At 47.7% G+C, this 20,638-nt stretch overlaps 1 protein-coding gene across 5 annotated transcripts in view; it reads right to left on the reverse strand.

The window, feature by feature from the left end:
- Positions 1 to 339: 339 nt before the first annotated feature.
- The window catches only part of trpm2 (transient receptor potential cation channel, subfamily M, member 2), an 81,065-nt gene continuing 60,766 nt past the window's right edge, over positions 340 to 20,638 (reverse strand). For 4 of the 5 annotated variants that reach the window (XM_055871961.1, XM_055871959.1, XM_055871962.1 and 1 more), the window contains 7 exons: positions 15,286 to 15,347; positions 12,967 to 12,996; positions 12,780 to 12,866; positions 12,298 to 12,376; positions 12,000 to 12,101; positions 11,326 to 11,442; positions 340 to 558 (listed from right to left, as the gene is read on the reverse strand). In XM_055871961.1, the coding sequence (XP_055727936.1) occupies positions 433 to 558; positions 11,326 to 11,442; positions 12,000 to 12,101; positions 12,298 to 12,376; positions 12,780 to 12,866; positions 12,967 to 12,996; positions 15,286 to 15,347 (603 nt within the window). In that variant the 3' untranslated portion in view covers positions 340 to 432. The remainder of the gene's footprint in view (positions 559 to 11,325; positions 11,443 to 11,999; positions 12,102 to 12,297; positions 12,377 to 12,779; positions 12,867 to 12,966; positions 12,997 to 15,285; positions 15,348 to 20,638) is intronic. The other variant, XM_055871960.1, reaches the window with a different exon arrangement.

The following is a 20,638-nucleotide window of genomic DNA, read 5'->3' on the forward strand; positions in this document are numbered from 1 at the left end:
CCTCTGGTGCAGCTAGAAGGTCCTCTGGTGCAGCTAGAAGGTCCTCTGGTGCAGCTAGAAGGTCCTCTGGTGCAGCTAGAAGGTCCTCTGGTGCAGCTGGAAGGTCCTCTGGTGCAGCTGGAAGGTCCTCTGGTGCAGCTGGAAGGTCCTCTGGTGCAGTTGGAAGGTCCTCTGGTGCAGTTAGAAGGTCCTCTGGTGCAGCTGGAAGGTCCTCTGGTGCAGCTGGAAGGTCCTCTGGTGCAGCTGGAAGGTCCTCTGTTGAAGTTAGAAGGTCCTCTGTTGAAGTTAGAAGGTCCTCTGGTGCAGCTGGAAGGTCCTCTGTTGAAGTTAGAAGGTCCTCTGGTGCAGCTGGAAGGTCCTCTGGTGCAGTTAGAAGGTCCTCTGGTGCAGTTAGAAGGTCCTCTGGTGCAGCTGGAAGGTCCTCTGTTGAAGTTAGAAGGTCCTCTGGTGCAGCTCGGCCACCCGTCTCAGAGCATCTCTCTGGTAAGAAGCCATCCTGGTCCTGCTGCTCACCTCCATCCACTGGACCAGCTCCACACAGCCCAGGGTATTCTCAGCCTGGAGGGGAGAATACATACAGTATTCATACTATACTTTATAGTACTAACCCACTGGACCAGCACCAAACAGCCCAGACTACTAACTCTAACCCACTGGACCAGAACCACACAGCCCAGACTACTAACTCTAACCCACTGGACCAGCTCCACACAGCCCAGACTACTAACCCACTGGACCAGCACCACAGCCCAGACTACTAACTCTAACCCACTGGACCAGAACCACACATCCCAGACTACTAACTCTAACCCACTGGACCAGCACCACATCCCAGACTACTAACTCTAACCCACTGGACCAGCACCACATCCCAGACTACTAACTCTAACCCACTGGACCAGAACCACACATCCCAGACTACTAACTCTAACCCACTGGACCAGCACCACAGCCCAGACTACTAACTCTAACCCACTGGACCAGAACCACACAGCCCAGACTACTAACTCTAACCCACTGGACCAGCACCACAGCCCAGACTACTAACTCTAACCCACTGGACCAGCACCACAGCCCAGACTACTAACTCTAACCCACTGGACCAGCACCACATCCCAGACTACTAACTCTAACCCACTGGACCAGAACCACACAGCCCAGACTACTAACTCTAACCCACTGGACCAGCACCACAGCCCAGACTACTAACTCTAACCCACTGGACCAGCACCACAGCCCAGACTACTAACTCTAACCCACTGGACCAGCACCACATCCCAGACTACTAACTCTAACCCACTGGACCAGAACCACACAGCCCAGACTACTAACTCTAACCCACTGGACCAGCACCACACAGCCCAGACTACTAACTCTAACCCACTGGACCAGCACCACAGCCCAGACTACTAACTCTAACCCACTGGACCAGCACCACACAGCCCAGACTACTAACTCTAACCCACTGGACCAGAACCACACAGCCCAGACTACTAACTCTAACCCACTGGACCAGCACCACACAGCCCAGACTACTAACTCTAACCCACTGGACCAGCACCACACAGCCCAGACTACTAACTCTAACCCACTGGACCAGCACCACACAGCCCAGACTACTAACTCTAACCCACTGGACCAGAACCACACAGCCCAGACTACTAACTCTAACCCACTGGACCAGAACCACACAGCCCAGACTACTAACTCTAACCCACTGGACCAGAACCACACAGCCCAGACTACTAACTCTAACCCACTGGACCAGCACCACAGCCCAGACTACTAACTCTAACCCACTGGACCAGCACCACACAGCCCAGACTACTAACTCTAACCCACTGGACCAGAACCACACAGCCCAGACTACTAACTCTAACCCACTGGACCAGCACCACAGCCCAGACTACTAACTCTAACCCACTGGACCAGCACCACAGCCCAGACTACTAACTCTAACCCACTGGACCAGCACCACAGCCCAGACTACTAACTCTAACCCACTGGACCAGCACCACAGCCCAGACTACTAACTCTAACCCACTGGACCAGCACCACAGCCCAGACTACTAACTCTAACCCACTGGACCAGCACCACACAGCCCAGACTACTAACTCTAACCCACTGGACCAGCACCACAGCCCAGACTACTAACTCTAACCCACTGGACCAGCACCACAGCCCAGACTACTAACTCTAACCCACTGGACCAGCACCACAGCCCAGACTACTAACTCTAACCCACTGGACCAGCACCACAGCCCAGACTACTAACTCTAACCCACTGGACCAGCACCACAGCCCAGACTACTAACTCTAACCCACTGGACCAGCACCACAGCCCAGACTACTAACTCTAACCCACTGGACCAGCTCCACAGCCCAGACTACTAACTCTAACTCACTGGACCAGCACCACAGCCCAGACTACTAACTCTAACCCACTGGACCAGCACCACACAGCCCAGACTACTAACTCTAACCCACTGGACCAGCACCACACAGCCCAGACTACTAACTCTAACCCACTGGACCAGCACCACACAGCCCAGACTACTAACTCTAACCCACTGGACCAGCACCACACAGCCAAGACTACTAACTCTAACCCACTGGACCAGCACCACACAGCCCAGACTACTAACTCTAACCCACTGGACCAGCACCACACAGCCCAGACTACTAACTCTAACCCACTGGACCAGCACCACACAGCCCAGACTACTAACTCTAACCCACTGGACCAGCACCACAGCCCAGACTACTAACTCTAACCCACTGGACCAGCACCACAGCCCAGACTACTAACTCTAACCCACTGGACCAGCACCACAGCCCAGATTACTAACTCTAACCCACTGGACCAGCACCACAGCCCAGACTACTAACTCTAACCCACTGGACCAGCACCACAGCCCAGACTACTAACTCTAACCCACTGGACCAGCACCACAGCCCAGACTACTAACTCTAACCCACTGGACCAGCACCACACAGCCCAGACTACTAACTCTAACCCACTGGACCAGCACCACACAGCCCAGACTACTAACTCTAACCCACTGGACCAGCACCACAGCCCAGACTACTAACTCTAACCCACTGGACCAGCACCACAGCCCAGACTACTAACTCTAACCCACTGGACCAGCACCACAGCCCAGACTACTAACTCTAACCCACTGGACCAGCACCACAGCCCAGACTACTAACTCTAACCCACTGGACCAGCACCACACAGCCCAGACTACTAACTCTAACCCACTGGACCAGCACCACAGCCCAGACTACTAACTCTAACCCACTGGACCAGCACCACACAGCCCAGACTACTAACTCTAACCCACTGGACCAGCACCACAGCCCAGACTACTAACCCACTGGACCAGCTCCACAGCCCAGACTACTAACTCTAACCCACTGGACCAGCACCACAGCCCAGACTACTAACTCTAACCCACTGGACCAGCACCACAGCCCAGACTACTAACTCTAACCCACTGGACCAGCACCACAGCCCAGACTACTAACTCTAACCCACTGGACCAGCACCACAGCCCAGACTACTAACTCTAACCCACTGGACCAGCACCACAGCCCAGACTACTAACTCTAACCCACTGGACCAGCACCACAGCCCAGACTACTAACTCTAACCCACTGGACCAGCACCACAGCCCAGACTACTAACTCTAACCCACTGGACCAGCATCACAGCCCAGACTACCAACTCTAACCCACTGGACCAGCACCACAGCCCAGACTACTAACTCTAACCCACTTGACCAGCACCACAGCCCAGACTACTAACTCTAAGCCACTGGACCAGCACCACACAGCCCAGACTACTAACTCTAACCCACTGGACCAGCACCACACAGCCCAGACTACTAACTCTAACCCACTGGACCAGCACCACAGCCCAGACTACTAACTCTAACCCACTGGACCAGCACCACACAGCCCAGACTACTAACTCTAACCCACTGGACCAGCACCACACAGCCCAGACTACTAACTCTAACCCACTGGACCAGCACCACACAGCCCAGACTACTAACTCTAACCCACTGGACCAGCACCACAGCCCAGACTACTAACCCACTGGACCAGCTCCACAGCCCAGACTACTAACTCTAACCCACTGGACCAGCTCCACAGCCCAGACTACTAACTCTAACCCACTGGACCAGCTCCACAGCCCAGACTACTAACTCTAACCCACTGGACCAGCACCACACAGCCCAGACTACTAACTCTAACCCACTGGACCAGCACCACAGCCCAGACTACTAACTCTAACCCACTGGACCAGCTCCACACAGCCCAGACTACTAACTCTAACCCACTGGACCAGCACCACACAGCCCAAGTGCTGTGGAGTATGGTGTTCTGCAAGGAAAGGATATAGCATGTTATAGGGGAAGTGTTGTGGAGTACGGTGTTCTGGAATGATAGGATATAGCATGTTATAGGGGAAGTGTTGTGTAGTATGGTGTTCTGGAAGGATAGGATATAGCATGTTATAGGGGAAGTGTTGTGGAGTACGGTGTTCTGGAAGGATAGGATATAGCTTGTTATAGGGGAAGTGTTGTGGAGTATGGTGTTCTGGAAGGATAGGATGTAGCATGCTATAGGGAAAGTGTTGTGGAGTACGGTGTTCTGGAATGATAGGATATAGCATGTTATAGGGGAAGTGTTGTGGAGTACGGTGTTCTGGAAGGATAGGATATAGCATGTTGTAGGGGAAGTGTTGTGGAGTACGGTGTTCTGGAAGGATAGGATATAGCATGTTATAGGGGAAGTGTTGTGTAATATGGTGTTCTGGAAGGATAGGATATAGCATGTTATAGGGGAAGTGTTGTGGAGTACGGTGTTCTGGAAGGATAGGATATAGCACGCTATAGGGGAAGTGTTGTGGAGTATGGTGTTCTGGAAGGATAGGATATTGCACGCTATAGGGGAAGTGTTGTGTAGTATGGTGTTCTGGAAGGATAGGATATAGCATGTTATAGGGGAAGTGTTGTGTAGTATGGTGTTCTGGAAGGATAGGATATAGCATGCTATAGGGGAAGTGTTATGGTGTATGGTGTTCTGGAAGGATAGGATATAGCATGTTATAGGGGAAGTGTTGTGGAGTATGGTGTTCTGGAAAGATAGGATATAGCATGTTATAGGGGAAGTGTTGATGGAGTACGGTGTTCTGGAAGGATAGGATATAGCATGTTATAGGGGAACTGTTGTGGAATACGGTGTTCTGGAAGGATAGGATATAGCATGTTATAGGGGAAGTGTTGTGGAGTACGGTGTTCTGGAAGGATAGGATATAGCATGCTATAGGGGAAGTGTTGTGTAGTATGGTGTTCTGGAAGGATAGGATATAGCATGCTATAGAGGAAGTGTTGTGGAGAATGGTGTTCTGGAAGGATAGGATATAGCATGCTATAGAGGAAGTGTTGTGGAGTATGGTGTTCTGGAAGGATAGGATATAGCATGCTATAGGGGAAGTGTTGTGGAGTATGGTGTTCTGGAAGGATAGGATATAGCATGTTATAAGGGAAGTGTTGTGGAGTACGGTGTTCTGGAAGGATAGGATATAGCATGTTATAGGGGAAGTGTAGTGGTGTATGGTGTTCTGGAAGGATAGGATATAGCATGTTATAGGGGAAGTGTTGTGGAGTACGGTGTTCTGGAAGGATAGGATATAGCATGTTATAGGGGAAGTGTTGTGCAGTATGGTGTTCTGGAAGGATAGGATATAGCATGCTATAGAGGAAGTGTTGTGTAGTATGTTGTTCTGGAAGGATAGGATATAGCATGCTATAGAGGAAGTGTTGTGGAGTATGGTGTTCTGGAAGGATAGGATATAGCATGCTATAGGGGAAGTGTTGTGGAGTATGGTGTTCTGGAAGGATAGGATATAGCATGTTATAGGGGAAGTGTTGATGGAGTACGGTGTTCTGGAAGGATAGGATATAGCATGTTATAGGGGAAGTGTTGTGTAGTATGGTGTTCTGGAAGGATAGGATATAGCATGTTATAGGGGAAGTGTTGTGTAGTATGGTGTTCTGGAAGGATAGGATATAGCATGTTATAGGGGAAGTGTTGTGTAGTATGGTCTTCTGGAAGGATAGGATATAGCATGTTATAGGGGAAGTGTTGTGGAGTATGGTGTTCTGGAAGGATAGGATATAGCATGCTATAGAGGAAGTGTTGTGGAGTATGGTGTTCTGGAAGGATAGGATATAGCATGCTATAGGGGAAGTGTTGTGGAGTATGGTGTTCTGGAAGGATAGGATATAGCATGCTATAGGGGAAGTGTTGTGGAGTATGGTGTTCTGGAAGGATAGGATATAGCATGTTATAGGGGAAGTGTTGTGGAGTATGGTGTTCTGGAAGGATAGGATATAGCATGTTATAGGGGAAGTGTTGTGGAGTACGGTGTTCTGGAAGGATAGGATATAGCATGTTATAGGGGAAGTGTAGTGGTGTATGGTGTTCTGGAACAATAGGATATAGCATGCTATAGGGGAAGTGTTGTGGAGTATGGTGTTCTGGAAGGATAGGATATAGCATGTTATAGGGGAAGTGTTGGGTAGTATGGTGTTCTGGAAGGATAGGATATAGCATGTTATAGGGGAAGTGTTGTGGAGTATGGTGTTCTGGAAGGATAGGATATAGCATGTTATAGGGGAAGTGTTGTGGAGTATGGTGTTCTGGAAGGATAGGATATAGCATGTTATAGGGGAAGTGTTGTGGAGTATGGTGTTCTGGAAGGATAGGATATAGCATGCTATAGGGGAAGTGTTGTGGAGTACGGTGTTCTGGAAGGATAGGATATAGCATGCTATAGGGGAAGTGTTGTGTAGTATGGTGTTCTGGAAAGATAGGATATAGCATGTTATAGGGGAAGTGTTGTGGCGTATGGTGTTCTGGAAGGATAGGATATAGCATGTTATAGGGGAAGTGTTGTGGAGTACGGTGTTCTGGAAGGATAGGATATAGCATGTTATAGGGGAAGTGTTGTGGAGTATGGTGTTCTGGAAGGATAGGATATAGCATGTTATAGGGGAAGTGTTGTGTAATATGGTGTTCTGGAAGGATAGGATATAGCATGTTATAGGGGAAGTGTTGTGGAGTACGGTGTTCTGGAAGGATAGGATATAGCATGCTATAGGGGAAGTGTTGTGTAATATGGTGTTCTGGAAGGATAGGATATAGCATGTTATAGAGGAAGTGTTGTGGAGTATGGTGTTCTGGAAGGATAGGATATAGCATGCTATAGAGGAAGTGTTGTGGAGTATGGTGTTCTGGAAGGATAGGATATAGCATGCTATAGGGGAAGTGTTGTGGTGTATGGTGTTCTGGAAGGATAGGATATAGCATGTTATAGGGGAAGTGTTGTGGAGTATGGTGTTCTGGAAGGATAGGATATAGCATGTTATAGGGGAAGTGTTGTGGAGTACGGTGTTCTGGAAGGATAGGATATAGCATGTTATAGGGGAAGTGTAGTGGTGTATGGTGTTCTGGAAGGATAGGATATAGCATGCTATAGGGGAAGTGTTGTGGAGTATGGTGTTCTGGAAGGATAGGATATAGCATGTTATAGGGGAAGTGTTGTGTAGTATGGTGTTCTGGAAGGATAGGATATAGCATGTTATAGGGGAAGTGTTGTGGAGTATGGTGTTCTGGAAGGATAGGATATAGCATGTTATAGGGGAAGTGTTGTGTAGTATGGTGTTCTGGAAGGATAGGATATAGCATGTTATAGGGGAAGTGTTGTGGAGTATGGTGTTCTGGAAGGATAGGATATAGCATGCTATAGGGGAAGTGTTGTGGAGTACGGTGTTCTGGAAGGATAGGATATAGCATGCTATAGGGGAAGTGTTGTGGAGTATGGTGTTCTGGAAAGATAGGATATAGCATGTTATAGGGGAAGTGTTGTGGAGTATGGTGTTCTGGAAGGATAGGATATAGCATGTTATAGGGGAAGTGTTGTGGAGTACGGTGTTCTGGAAGGATAGGATATAGCATGTTATAGGGGAAGTGTTGTGTAATATGGTGTTCTGGAAGGATAGGATATAGCATGTTATAGGGGAAGTGTTGTGGAGTACGGTGTTCTGGAAGGATAGGATATAGCATGTTATAGGGGAAGTGTTGTGTAGTATGGTGTTCTGGAAGGATAGGATATAGCATGCTATAGGGGAAGTGTTGTGTAATATGGTGTTCTGGAAGGATAGGATATAGCATGTTATAGAGGAAGTGTTGTGGAGTATGGTGTTCTGGAAGGATAGGATATAGCATGCTATAGAGGAAGTGTTGTGGAGTATGGTGTTCTGGAAGGATAGGATATAGCATGTTATAGGGGAAGTGTTGTGGAGTATGGTGTTCTGGAAGGATAGGATATAGCATGTTATAGGGGAAGTGTTGTGTAGTACGGTGTTCTGGAAGGATAGGATATAGCATGCTATAGAGGAAGTGTTGTGGTGTATGGTGTTCTGGAAGGATAGGATATAGCATGCTATAGAGCAGGGGTGTCAAAGTCAAATGGACGGAGGGCCAAATAAAAAATTTAGCTACAAGCCGAGGGCCGGACTGTTCGAATGTTCATTGAAAAAATTTTAAATGACGCATATAGTCTAGTGAACCTAATTGAACCTACTGAAAACCTAACAAATATATTCCAATATGATCAGATAAATAAAGCAATATTTTCTTATGGCTCTGTCAGTAATCTTTAATTTTCAACAGACACAAAAGACAAATTTCCTTTATATAAAAATCCCCATAACATGAACATTAAATGAAAGAAACCGGTATTCAAGGCACCATCAGTAGCCTATATTTTCTATTTTAGCAAAAGTGGGCTAAATTTACTTCAAAGAAAAAAACAATAATAGCAATTTTCTATCATCCACTCAACTGAAATATTTTTAAAATATAATTGGATTGAAATACAATAAAATAAAGTGCAAAAATCTATTAATCAAAAACAACACTTTGTTTAAGGAGAAGTAACATGCAGTGAAAACAAATATTAAACTTTAACTTTTAAACTTGAACTGAGTAAAAACTCTAAATATGTGATTGCACAGTAATGTTCACTTGTTTGAGGTTGAGGGTGATACTTGGTGGTGTCCCATCTTTTCCACAAGTTCATCAATGTTCGGGGTAAGGCTCTGAGCTGAGGAAATCCTCAGAATTGAGTGGAGGTGTTCAGCAGTAAGTCGACTTCTGTGTGATGTTTTGTTCAGGTTCATCAAAGAAAACAGTTGTTCACACAGGTATGTGCTGCCAAACATAGACAACGTTTGAGCAGCCTGGATGCGCAGCTGGGGCATTGTGTCGGGGAGGAAACGGGCGAACTCCGCAGCACCCACTGCCGCATATTTTGCCCTCAGTGCATCATTGCATTGGAGGTCAATCAACTCCATTTGGAGGTTTGGTGGTGAGCTTTCCACGTCAACAGCAAATGGGTTACCGAGCAGTTCCAACCTGCTTTTTTGTGCTTCAAAGTCAGCAAATCGGCGTCGAAAGTCAGCGGCAAGCATACCTATTTTATCAGCCAACTGTGCGCTCGGGAACGCACTGGTAGAGAGCTTCTCTTTCATGGTCTGGCAGCTGGGAAAGTGGCTCAAATTTTCTTTCCGCATCTGCGTCTCCCACAGAGTCAGTTTGGTTTTAAATGCCTTCACTGTACTGTACATATCAGAGATGACATGATCCCGACCCTGCAGCTGCAAGTTCATTGCATTCAGATGACTCGTAATGTCACACAGAAAAGCCATTTCACACAGAAACATTTCGTCTCGGAGTTGTGTTGTGTCTTTCCCTTTGCTGTCCAAGAACAGACAAATCTCCTCACGAAGCTCGAAACATCTTTGAAGCACCTTTCCCTGGCTTAGCCATCGCACCTCTGTGTGATAAGGCAAATCACCATGCTCCGTTTCTAACTCCGTCAGAAATGCCTTGAACTGGCGGTGATTCAAACCTTTGGCTCTGATAAAGTTAACTGTGCGCGTGATGATGCTCATTACATGCTCCATTTTCAAGGCTTTACCGCACAACGCTTCCTGGTGTATGATACAATGATAAGCTGTCAGCTCACCTGTCGCGTTTTCCTCTTGCATCTTTTCCCGTATCTTCGCCACCAGTCCGCTCCTGTGTCCACACATCGCAGGTGCTCCGTCGGTTGTCAAACCCACGAGTTTTTCCCAAGGCAGCTCCATCTCATTTACACATCTTGACACCTCTTCATACAAATCATGCCCCGTAGTTGTGCCATGCATAGGACGTAAAGCCAAAAACTCCTCTGTCACGCTTAGGCTGGAGTCCACTCCGCGGATGAAAATTGACAACTGGGCAATGTCAGAAATGTCGGTGCTCTCATCCACAGCCAAGGAATATGCAATGAAATCTTTTCCCTTTTTCACAAGCTGCTCTTTTAGATTGATGGACAACTGGTCTACTCTCTCGGCAATGGTGTTTCTGCTCAGACTCACATTTAAAAAGAGTTGCCTTTTTTCTGGACTTCGTCACAAACTTTAATCATGCAGTTTTTGATGAAATCCCCCTCCGTAAATGGCCGGGCTGATTTAGCGATCTCTTCTGCCAAAATAAAACTGGCCTTGACAGCAGCCTGGCCTTGTGATTTGGCTTTTTTGAACAGAGCCTGTCGAGATTTGAGGCCTCGTTTTAATTCCTCTGCCTTTTGTAGCCTTTGTTCCATGTCCATATTCTTGTTTTTGTCCGCGTGTTTCGTTTCATAATGTCGTCTCAGATTATACTCTTTCAGTACCGCCACACTTTCTCCACACAGAAGACACACAGGTTTTCCAGCTACCTCCGTGAACATATACTCCGACTCCCACCTTGTTTGAAACCCCCGGTTCTCAGTGTCCACCTTCCGTTTTGCCATTTTTGATGGGTATCTGAAAGTTAATTTTACTGTGATGCTGACGACTGCTGTGCCAATAAATATTGAAATGAAGCAGCCTACTGCTCGGTGCGTCACCGTTGCATTGTGGGAAATGTAGTATTGGTGCGTGTAAAAGATCTGCGGGCTGCCGGCTTGCTGCGGTCTGCGGGCCGGTTCTAATAATAAATCAAGATCATCCCAGGGGCCGTAAAAAACCTTCTCGCGGGCCGGATGTGGCCCGCGGGCCTTGACTCTGACATATGTGCTATAGAGGAAGTGTTGTGGAGTATGGTGTTCTGGAAGGATAGGATATAGCATGTTATAGGGGAAGTGTTGTGGAGTATGGTGTTCTGGAAGGATAGGATATAGCATGCTATAGGGGAAGTGTAGTGGTGTGTGTTCTCACCATGTGGTTGATATCGACCATCAGTAGACTTCTCCGGTCTAGATGGATGTTCAGGACTGTAGTTTCTACCCAGGCATCGTCTGTGTTCCTGATGTCGTCGACGTAGCCCTCGTGGACCTGCAGGACACAGGTACAGCAACTGACCTAAGCTGTCACCAGTATCCCTGTACTGGTATTGACCAGTAAATAGTGTTTTTACTGTTTTCTGATTGAGGTCAGGATTCCAATCAGATCGCTGGTTATCGTCATTACAGCTTTTAAAGGAAATATTCCCACGTTAGTGGAGACTGCATTCACGGTGAACGCTGCATTTGTCAGCTCAATCTGAAATGACCTTTTCATTTCTAAGGCGGAATCTGTTACGCTTCAGCAATACAGATTGAACAGAGCCCTCAGTGTTAGTGCATTCCACTATGCTGTTTCCACCTGCTGTATCTTGTTCACTTGACAAATTAACTTGGACTTGTTTTCATTTGATTTGACTAGCACAGCTACTAACTAGAACAGTAACATGAGAGACTGTCATTTTAAATGAATAGATGTATTACATTAGCGGTTTGGTGCTTGCAGTATACAGTAGAATCTGTGGTCATTCTTCATGGTACCACAACTTCCACTGGCAGTAGCTATAGGGCGTCTATTAAGCTTGAGGAGCCGTAACCAGTCAGGTGTACCTTGGTTACCTCTACCATCTTAGTTTTTATCGTGTCATAGATCTTCTGTCCCATAATCCTCAGTAATCTGTCTGGCAGGGGCTCGTCTGATTGGACAGGACCCTTGAAGGAAACAGAAGAGTTTGTCAGTAGGTATCAACACACTCGGATTTAATAATGTCATAGAACCTCGATCTCCAAGCTTCCTCAAATACAGCGTAAAGATTATTATTTATTTATTTGTCGACTATGTAAAAGGATTTTTATCAAAGCAGACAGAGTCCACATACTGTACATTCTGTCCAGCCCCTGTACTCACCCCAGGTAGTGTCCAGAGCCCATCCTCCTGGTCCCAGACCGCCAGGAACTCCAGAGCAGATCTCTCACTATCTTTCCAGCTTAATATAATTAATATAGGTTAATATAATATTATTAACTATTAAAGCAGAACTCTCAATACATCATCAACAACAGGTTAATATAATATTATTAACTATTAAAGCAGAACTCCCATCAACAGAGTACACTGAAACAACACACTATCCATCAACTACACATGATTTATTCTCCTCAGAGAGTTTTATCCTCTTGCTAACTAAACTACGACGGTTTCCCAAATGGCACCCTATTCCCTATGTAGTGCACTACTACTGACCAGGGCCCATAGGGCTCTAGTTAAATGTAGTGCACTACTATTGACCAGGGCCCATAGGGCTCTAGTTAAATATAGTGCACTATATAGGGAACAGGGTGCCATTTGGAAGGGATGATAAGCTGTTATCTATCTGTGGAGCCTCGTACCGTGTGAGGACAGGGTCCAGGATCAGGTTTGGACCCAGACAGCTCAGTGCTCCTCTTCCTTTCATGCCTGTCCTTCCTCCTGGGTTTCTACACACAGACATTAGAGATGACTGATATTAGGCAACAAAACACATGGATTAAAACATGGTTATAAACTGTTTCTACGTGGTATTTGGTGTCTTCATACCTGTAACTCTTTACGGAATCAGGTTGTGATCTGAGGGCGGAAAGCATAGTGGGATAAAACAGACACAAATAATGTCATGTGATCCCAGAGGAAGAATTACACTGTGGACTCCTCGTCTATCTGCTCCTGGCCCAAACAACTCACCCATCTATCTGCTCCTGGCCCAAACAACTCACCCATCTATCTGCTCCTGGCCCAAACAACTCACCCATCTATCTTCTCCTGGCCCCAACAACTCACCCATCTACCTGCTCCTGGCCCAAACAACTCACCCATCTACCTGATCCTGGCCCCAACAACTCACCCATCTATCTGCTCCTGGCCCCAACAACTCACCCATCTACCTGCTCCTGGCCCAAACAACTCACCCATCTACCTGATCCTGGCCCCAACAACTCACCCATCTATCTGCTCCTGGCCCCAACAACTCACCCATCTACCTGCTCCTGGCCCCAACAACTCACCCATCTATCTGCTCCTGGCCCCAACAACTCACCCATCTATCTGCTCCTGGCCCCAACAACTCACCCATCTATCTGCTCCTGGCCCCAACAACTCACCCATCTATCTGCTCCTGGCCCCAACAACTCACCCATCTATCTGCTCCTGGCCCCAACAACTCACCCATCTATCTGCTCCTGGCCCCAACAACTCACCCATCTATCTGCTCCTGGCCCCAACAACTCACCCATCTATCTGCTCCTGGCCCCAACAACTCACCCATCTATCTGCTCCTGGCCCCAACAACTCACCCATCTACCTGCTCCTGGCCCCAACAACTCACCCATCTATCTGCTCCTGGCCCCAACAACTCACCCATCTATCTGCTCCTGGCCCCAACAACTCACCCATCTATCTCCTCCTGGCCCAAACAACTCACCCATCTATCTGCTCCTGGCCCCAACAACTCACCCATCTATCTTCTCCTGGCCCAAACAACTCACCCATCTATCTTCTCCTGGCCCAAACAACTCACCCATCTATCTGCTCCTGGCCCAAACAACTCACCCATCTATCAGCTCCTGGCCCCAACAACTCACCCATTTACCTGCTCCTGGCACAAACAAATCACCCAAATATCAGCTCATTGCCCAAACAACTCACCCATCTATCTGCTCCTGGCCCCAACAACTCACCCATCTATCTTCTCCTGGCCCAAACAACTCACCCATCTATCTGCTCCTGGCCCCAACAACTCACCCATCTATCTGCTCCTGGCCCCAACAACTCACCCATCTATCTGCTCCTGGCCCCAACAACTCACCCATCTATCTGCTCCTGGCCCCAACAACTCAACCATCTACCTGCTCCTGGCCCAAACAACTCACCCATCTATCTGCTCCTGGCCCCAACAACTCACCCATCTATCTGCTCCTGGCCCCAACAACTCACCCATCTATCTGCTCCTGGCCCCAACAACTCAACCATCTACCTGCTCCTGGCCCAAACAACTCACCCATCTATCTGCTCCTGGCCCCAACAACTTACCCATCTATCTGCTCCTGGCCCAAACAACTTACCCATCTATCTTGTCCTGGCCCAAACAACTCACCCATCTATCTGCTCCTGGCCCCAACAACTCACCCATCTATCTTCTCCTGGCCCCAACAACTCACCCATCTATCTGCTCCTGGCCCCAACAACTCACCCATCTATCTTCTCCTGGCCCAAACAACTCACCCATCTATCTGCTCCTGGCCCAAACAACTCACCCATCTATCTGCTCCTGGCCCAAACAACTCACCCATCTATCTGCTCCTGGCCCAAACAACTCACCCATCTATCTTCTCCTGGCCCAAACAACTCACCCATCTATCTGCTCCTGGCCCAAACAACTCACCCATCTATCTGTTCCTGGCCCAAACAACTCACCCATCTATCTTCTCCTGGCCCCAACAACTCACCCATCTATCTGCCCCTGGCCCCAACAACTCACCCATCTATCTGCTCCTGGCCCAAACAACTCACCCATCTATCTGCTCCTGGCCCAAACAACTCACCCATCTACCTTCTCCTGGCCCAAACAACTCACAGATCTATCTGCTCCTGGCCCAAACAACTCACCCATCTATCTGCTCCTGGACCAACAACTCACCCATCTATCTTCTCCTGGCCCAAACAACTCACCCATCTATCTGCTCCTGGCCCAAACAACTCACCCATCTATCTTCTCATGGCCCCAACAACTCACCCATCTATCTTCTCCTGGCCCAAACAACTCACCCATCTATCTCCTCCTGGCCCAAACAACTCACCCATCTATCTTCTCCTGGCCCAAACAACTCACCCATTTATCTGCTCCTGGCCCCAACAACTCACCCATCTATCTGCTCCTGGCTGTCTCCATTCAGAACAGGAGGATTGTAAAGGATGAAATCAACCTGGAACAGAGGATATGTATTTATTGAAACCATTATAAAACACATAACAATATCACGAGAAACTTCTGGAGATGTTCAACTGCAGTAAGTCAGATGTGTCTGAAATGGCTCATATTCCTGTCCAGTGCCATACTGCTACGTGCTCTGGTCAAAAGACGTGAACTGTAGGAGCAGGGTGCACTGTGAGGTAACATAATAACTAAGAGGTAATATTAGTCAGGTACCTCCCAGGGCACCTTCTCCTCTAGGAGTTATAATATTAGTCAGGCACCTCCCAGGGCACCTTCTCCTCTAGGAGTTATAATATTTTTTCAGGCACCTCCCAGGGCACCTTCTCCTCTGGGAGTTATAATATTAGTCAGGCACCTCCCAGGGCACCTTCTCCTCTGGGAGTTATAATATTAGTCAGGCACCTCCCAGGGCACCTTCTCCTCTAGGAGTTATAATATTAGTCAGGCACCTCCCAGGGCACCTTCTCCTCTAGGAGTTATAATATTAGTCAGGAACCTCCCAGGGCACCTTCTCCTCTAGGAGTTATAATATTAGTCAGGCACCTCCCAGGGCACCTTCTCCTCTAGGAGTTATAATATTAGTCAGGAACCTCCCAGGGCACCTTCTCCTCTAGGAGTTATAATATTAGTCAGGAACCTCCCAGGGCACCTTCTCCTCTAGGAGTTATAATATTAGTCAGGAACCTCCCAGGGCACCTTCTCCTCTAGGAGTTATAATATTAGTCAGGCACCTCCCAGGGCACCTTCTCCTCTAGGAGTTATAATATTAGTCAGGAACCTCCCAGGGCACCTTCTCCTCTAGGAGTTATAATATTAGTCAGGCACCTCCCAGGGCACCTTCTCCTCTAGGAGTTATAATATTAGTCAGGCACCTCCCAGGGCACCTTCTCCTCTAGGAGTTATAATATTAGTCAGGAACCTCCCAGGGCACCTTCTCCTCTAGGAGTTATAATATTAGTCAGGCACCTCCCAGGGCACCTTCTCCTCTAGGAGTTATAATATTAGTCAGGCACCTCCCAGGGCACCTTCTCCTCTAGGAGTTATAATATTAGTCAGGAACCTCCCAGGGCACCTTCTCCTCTAGGAGTTATAATATTAGTCAGGCACCTCCCAGGGCACCTTCTCCTCTAGGAGTTATAATATTAGTCAGGAACCTCCCAGGGCACCTTCTCCTCTAGGAGTTATAATATTAGTCAGGCACCTCCCAGGGCACCTTCTCCTCTAGGAGTTATAATATTAGTCAGGAACATCCCAGGGCACCTTCTCCTCTAGGAGTTAGAATATTGGTCAGGCACCTCCCAGGGCACCTTCTCCTCTAGGAGTTATAATATTAGTCAGGAACATCCCAGGGCACCTTCTCCTCTAGGAGTTATAATATTAGTCAGGCACCTCCCAGGGCACCTTCTCCTCTAGGAGTTATAATATTAGTCAGGAACCTCCCAGGGCACCTTCTCCTCTAGGAGTTATAATATTAGTCAGGAACCTCCCAGGGCACATTCTCCTCTAGGAGTTATAATATTAGTCAGGCACCTCCCAGGGCACCTTCTCCTCTAGGAGTTATAATATTAGTCAGGCACCTCCCAGGGCACCTTCTCCTCTAGGAGTTATAATATTAGTCAGGCACCTCCCAGGGCACCTTCTCCTCTAGGAGTTATAATATTAGTCAGGCACCTCCCAGGGCACCTTCTCCCCTAGGAGTTATAATATTAGTCAGGAACCTCCCAGGGCACCTTCTCCTCTAGGAGTTATAATATTAGTCAGGAACTGCCAGGGCACCTTCTCCTCTAGGAGTTATAATATTAGTCAGGCACCTCCCAGGGCACCTTCTCCTCTAGGAGTTATAATATTAGTCAGGCACCTCCCAGGGCACCTTCACCTCTAGGAGTTATAATATTAGTCAGGAACCTCCCAGGGCACCTTCACCTCTAGGAGTTATAATATTAGTCAGGAACCTCCCAGGGCACCTTCTCCTCTAGGAGTTCAAATATTAGTCAGGAACCTCCCAGGGAACCTTCACCTCTAGGAGTTTTAATATTAGTCAGGCACCTCCCAGGGCACCTTCTCCTCTAGGAGTTAAAATATTAGTCAGGAACCTCCCAGGGCACCTTCTCCTCTAGGAGTTAAAATATTAGTCAGGAACCTCCCAGGTCACCTTCTCCTCTAGGAGTTATAATATTAGTCAGGAACTGCCAGGGCACCTTCTCCTCTAAGAGTTAAAATATTAGTCAGGAACCTCCCAGGGCACCTTCTCCTCTAAGAGTTAGAATATTAGTCAGGAACTGACAGGGCACCTTCTCCTCTAGGAGTTATAATATTAGTCAGGAACCTCCCAGGGCTCCTTCTCCTCTAGGAGTTATAATATTAGTCAGGCACCTCCCAGGGCACCTTCTCCTCTAGGAGTTAGAATATTAGTCAGGAACTGCCAGGGCACCTTCTCCTCTAGGAGTTAAAATATTAGTCAGGAACCTCCCAGGGCACCTTCTCCTCTAGGAGTTATAATATTAGTCAGGCACCTCCCAGGGCACCTTCTCCTCTAGGAGTTATAATATTAGTCAGGAACCTCCCAGGGCACCTTCTCCTCTAGGAGTTATAATATTAGTCAGGAACCTCCCAGGGCACCTTCTCCTCTAGGAGTTATAATATTAGTCAGGAACCTCCCAGGGCACCTTCTCCTCTAGGAGTTATAATATTAGTCAGGCACCTCCCAGGGCACCTTCTCCTCTAAGAGTTAGAATATTAGTCAGGAACTGCCAGGGCACCTTCTCCTCTAGGAGTTATAATATTAGTCAGGAACCTCCCAGGGCACCTTCTCCTCTAGGAGTTATAATATTAGTCAGGAACCTCCCAGGGCACCTTCTCCTCTAGGAGTTAGAATATTAGTCAGGAACCTCCCAGGGCACTCTCTCCTCTAGGAGTTATAATATTAGTCAGGCACCTCCCAGGGCACCTTCTCCTCTAGGAGTTATAATATTAGTCAGGCACCTCCCAGGGCACCTTCTCCTCTAGGAGTTGTAATATTAGTCAGGAACCTCTCAGGGCACCTTCTCCTCTAGGAGTTATAATATTAGTCAGGAACCTCCCAGGGCACTTTCTCCTCTAGGAGTTATAATATTAGTCAGGAACCTCCCAGGGCACCTTCTCCTCTAGGAGTTATAATATTAGTCAGGCACCTCCCAGGGCACCTTCTCCTCTAGGAGTTATAATATTAGTCAGGCACCTCCCAGGGCACCTTCTCCTCTAGGAGTTATAATATTAGTCAGGAACCTCCCAGGGCACCTTCTCCTCTAGGAGTTATAATATTAGTCAGGCACCTCCCAGGGCACCTTCTCCTCTAGGAGTTATAATATTAGTCAGGCACCTCCCAGGGCACCTTCTCCTCTAGGAGTTATAATATTAGTCAGGAACCTCCCAGGGCACCTTCTCCTCTAGGAGTTATAATATTAGTCAGGCACCTCCTCCTCTAGGAGTTATAATATTAGTCAGGAACCTCCCAGGGCACCTTCTCCTCTAGGAGTTATAATATTAGTCAGGCACCTCCCAGGGCACCTTCTCCTCTAGGAGTTATAATATTAGTCAGGAACCTCCCATGGCACCTTCTCCTCTAGGAGTTATAATATTAGTCAGGCACCTCCCAGGGCACCTTCTCCTCTAGGAGTTATAATATTAGTCAGGAACCTCCCAGGGCACCTTCTCCTCTAGGAGTTATAATATTAGTCAGGCACCTCCTCCTCTAGGAGTTATAATATTAGTCAGGAACCTCCCAGGGCATCTTCTCCTCTAGGAGTTATAATATTAGTCAGGCACCTCCCAGGGCACCTTCTCCTCTAGGAGTTATAATATTAGTCAGGAACCTCCCAGGGCACCTTCTCCTCTAGGAGTTATAATATTAGTCAGGCACCTCCCAGGGCACCTTCTCCTCTAGGAGTTATAATATTAGTCAGGAACCTCCCAGGGCACCTTCTCCTCTAGGAGTTATAATATTAGTCAGGAACCTCCCAGGGCACCTTCTCCTCTAGGAGTTATAATATTAGTCAGGCACCTCCCAGGGCACCTTCTCCTCTAGGAGTTATAATATTAGTCAGGCACCTCCCAGGGCACCTTCTCCTCTAGGAGTTATAATATTAGTCAGGCACCTCCCAGGGCACCTTCTCCTCTAGGAGTTATAATATTAGTCAGGAACCTCCCAGGGCACCTTCTCCTCTAGGAGTTATAATATTAGTCAGGAACTGCCAGGGCACCTTCTCCTCTAGGAGTTATAATATTAGTCAGGCACCTCCCAGGGCACCTTCTCCTCTAGGAGTTATAATATTAGTCAGGCACCTCCCAGGGCACCTTCACCTCTAGGAGTTATAATATTAGTCAGGAACCTCCCAGGGCACCTTCACCTCTAGGAATTATAATATTAGTCAGGAACCTCCCAGGGCACCTTCTCCTCTAGGAGTTAAAATATTAGTCAGGAACCTCCCAGGGCACCTTCACCTCTAGGAGTTTTAATATTAGTCAGGCACCTCCCAGGGCACCTTCTCCTCTAGGAGTTAAAATATTAGTCAGGAACCTCCCAGGGCACCTTCTCCTCTAAGAGTTATAATATTAGTCAGGAACCTCCCAGGGCACCTTCTCCTCTAAGAGTTAGAATATTAGTCAGGAACTGCCAGGGCACCTTCTCCTCTAGGAGTTATAATATTAGTCAGGAACCTCCCAGGGCTACTTCTCCTCTAGGAGTTATAATATTAGTCAGGCACCTCCCAGGGCACCTTCTCCACTAGGAGTTAGAATATTAGTCAGGAACTGCCAGGGCACCTTCTCCTCTAGGAGTTAAAATATTAGTCAGGAACCTCCCAGGGTACCTTCTCCTCTAGGAGTTATAATATTAGTCAGGCACCTCCCAGGGCACCTTCTCCTCTAGGAGTTATAATATTAGTCAGGAACCTCCCAGGGCACCTTCTCCTCTAGGAGTTATAATATTAGTCAGGAACCTCCCAGGGCACCTTCTCCTCTAGGAGTTATAATATTAGTCAGGAACCTCCCAGGGCACCTTCTCCTCTAGGAGTTATAATATTAGTCAGGCACCTCCCAGGGCACCTTCTCCTCTAAGAGTTAGAATATTAGTCAGGAACTGCCAGGGCACCTTCTCCTCTAGGAGTTATAATATTAGTCAGGAACCTCCCAGGGCACCTTCTCCTCTAGGAGTTATAATATTAGTCAGGCACCTCCCAGGGCACCTTCTCCTCTAGGAGTTATAATATTAGTCAGGAACCTCCCAGGGCACCTTCTCCTCTA

This window comes from Salvelinus fontinalis, chromosome 19 (genome assembly GCF_029448725.1).
Source record: "Salvelinus fontinalis isolate EN_2023a chromosome 19, ASM2944872v1, whole genome shotgun sequence".
In the NCBI taxonomy this organism is placed as follows: Eukaryota; Metazoa; Chordata; class Actinopteri; order Salmoniformes; family Salmonidae; genus Salvelinus; species Salvelinus fontinalis.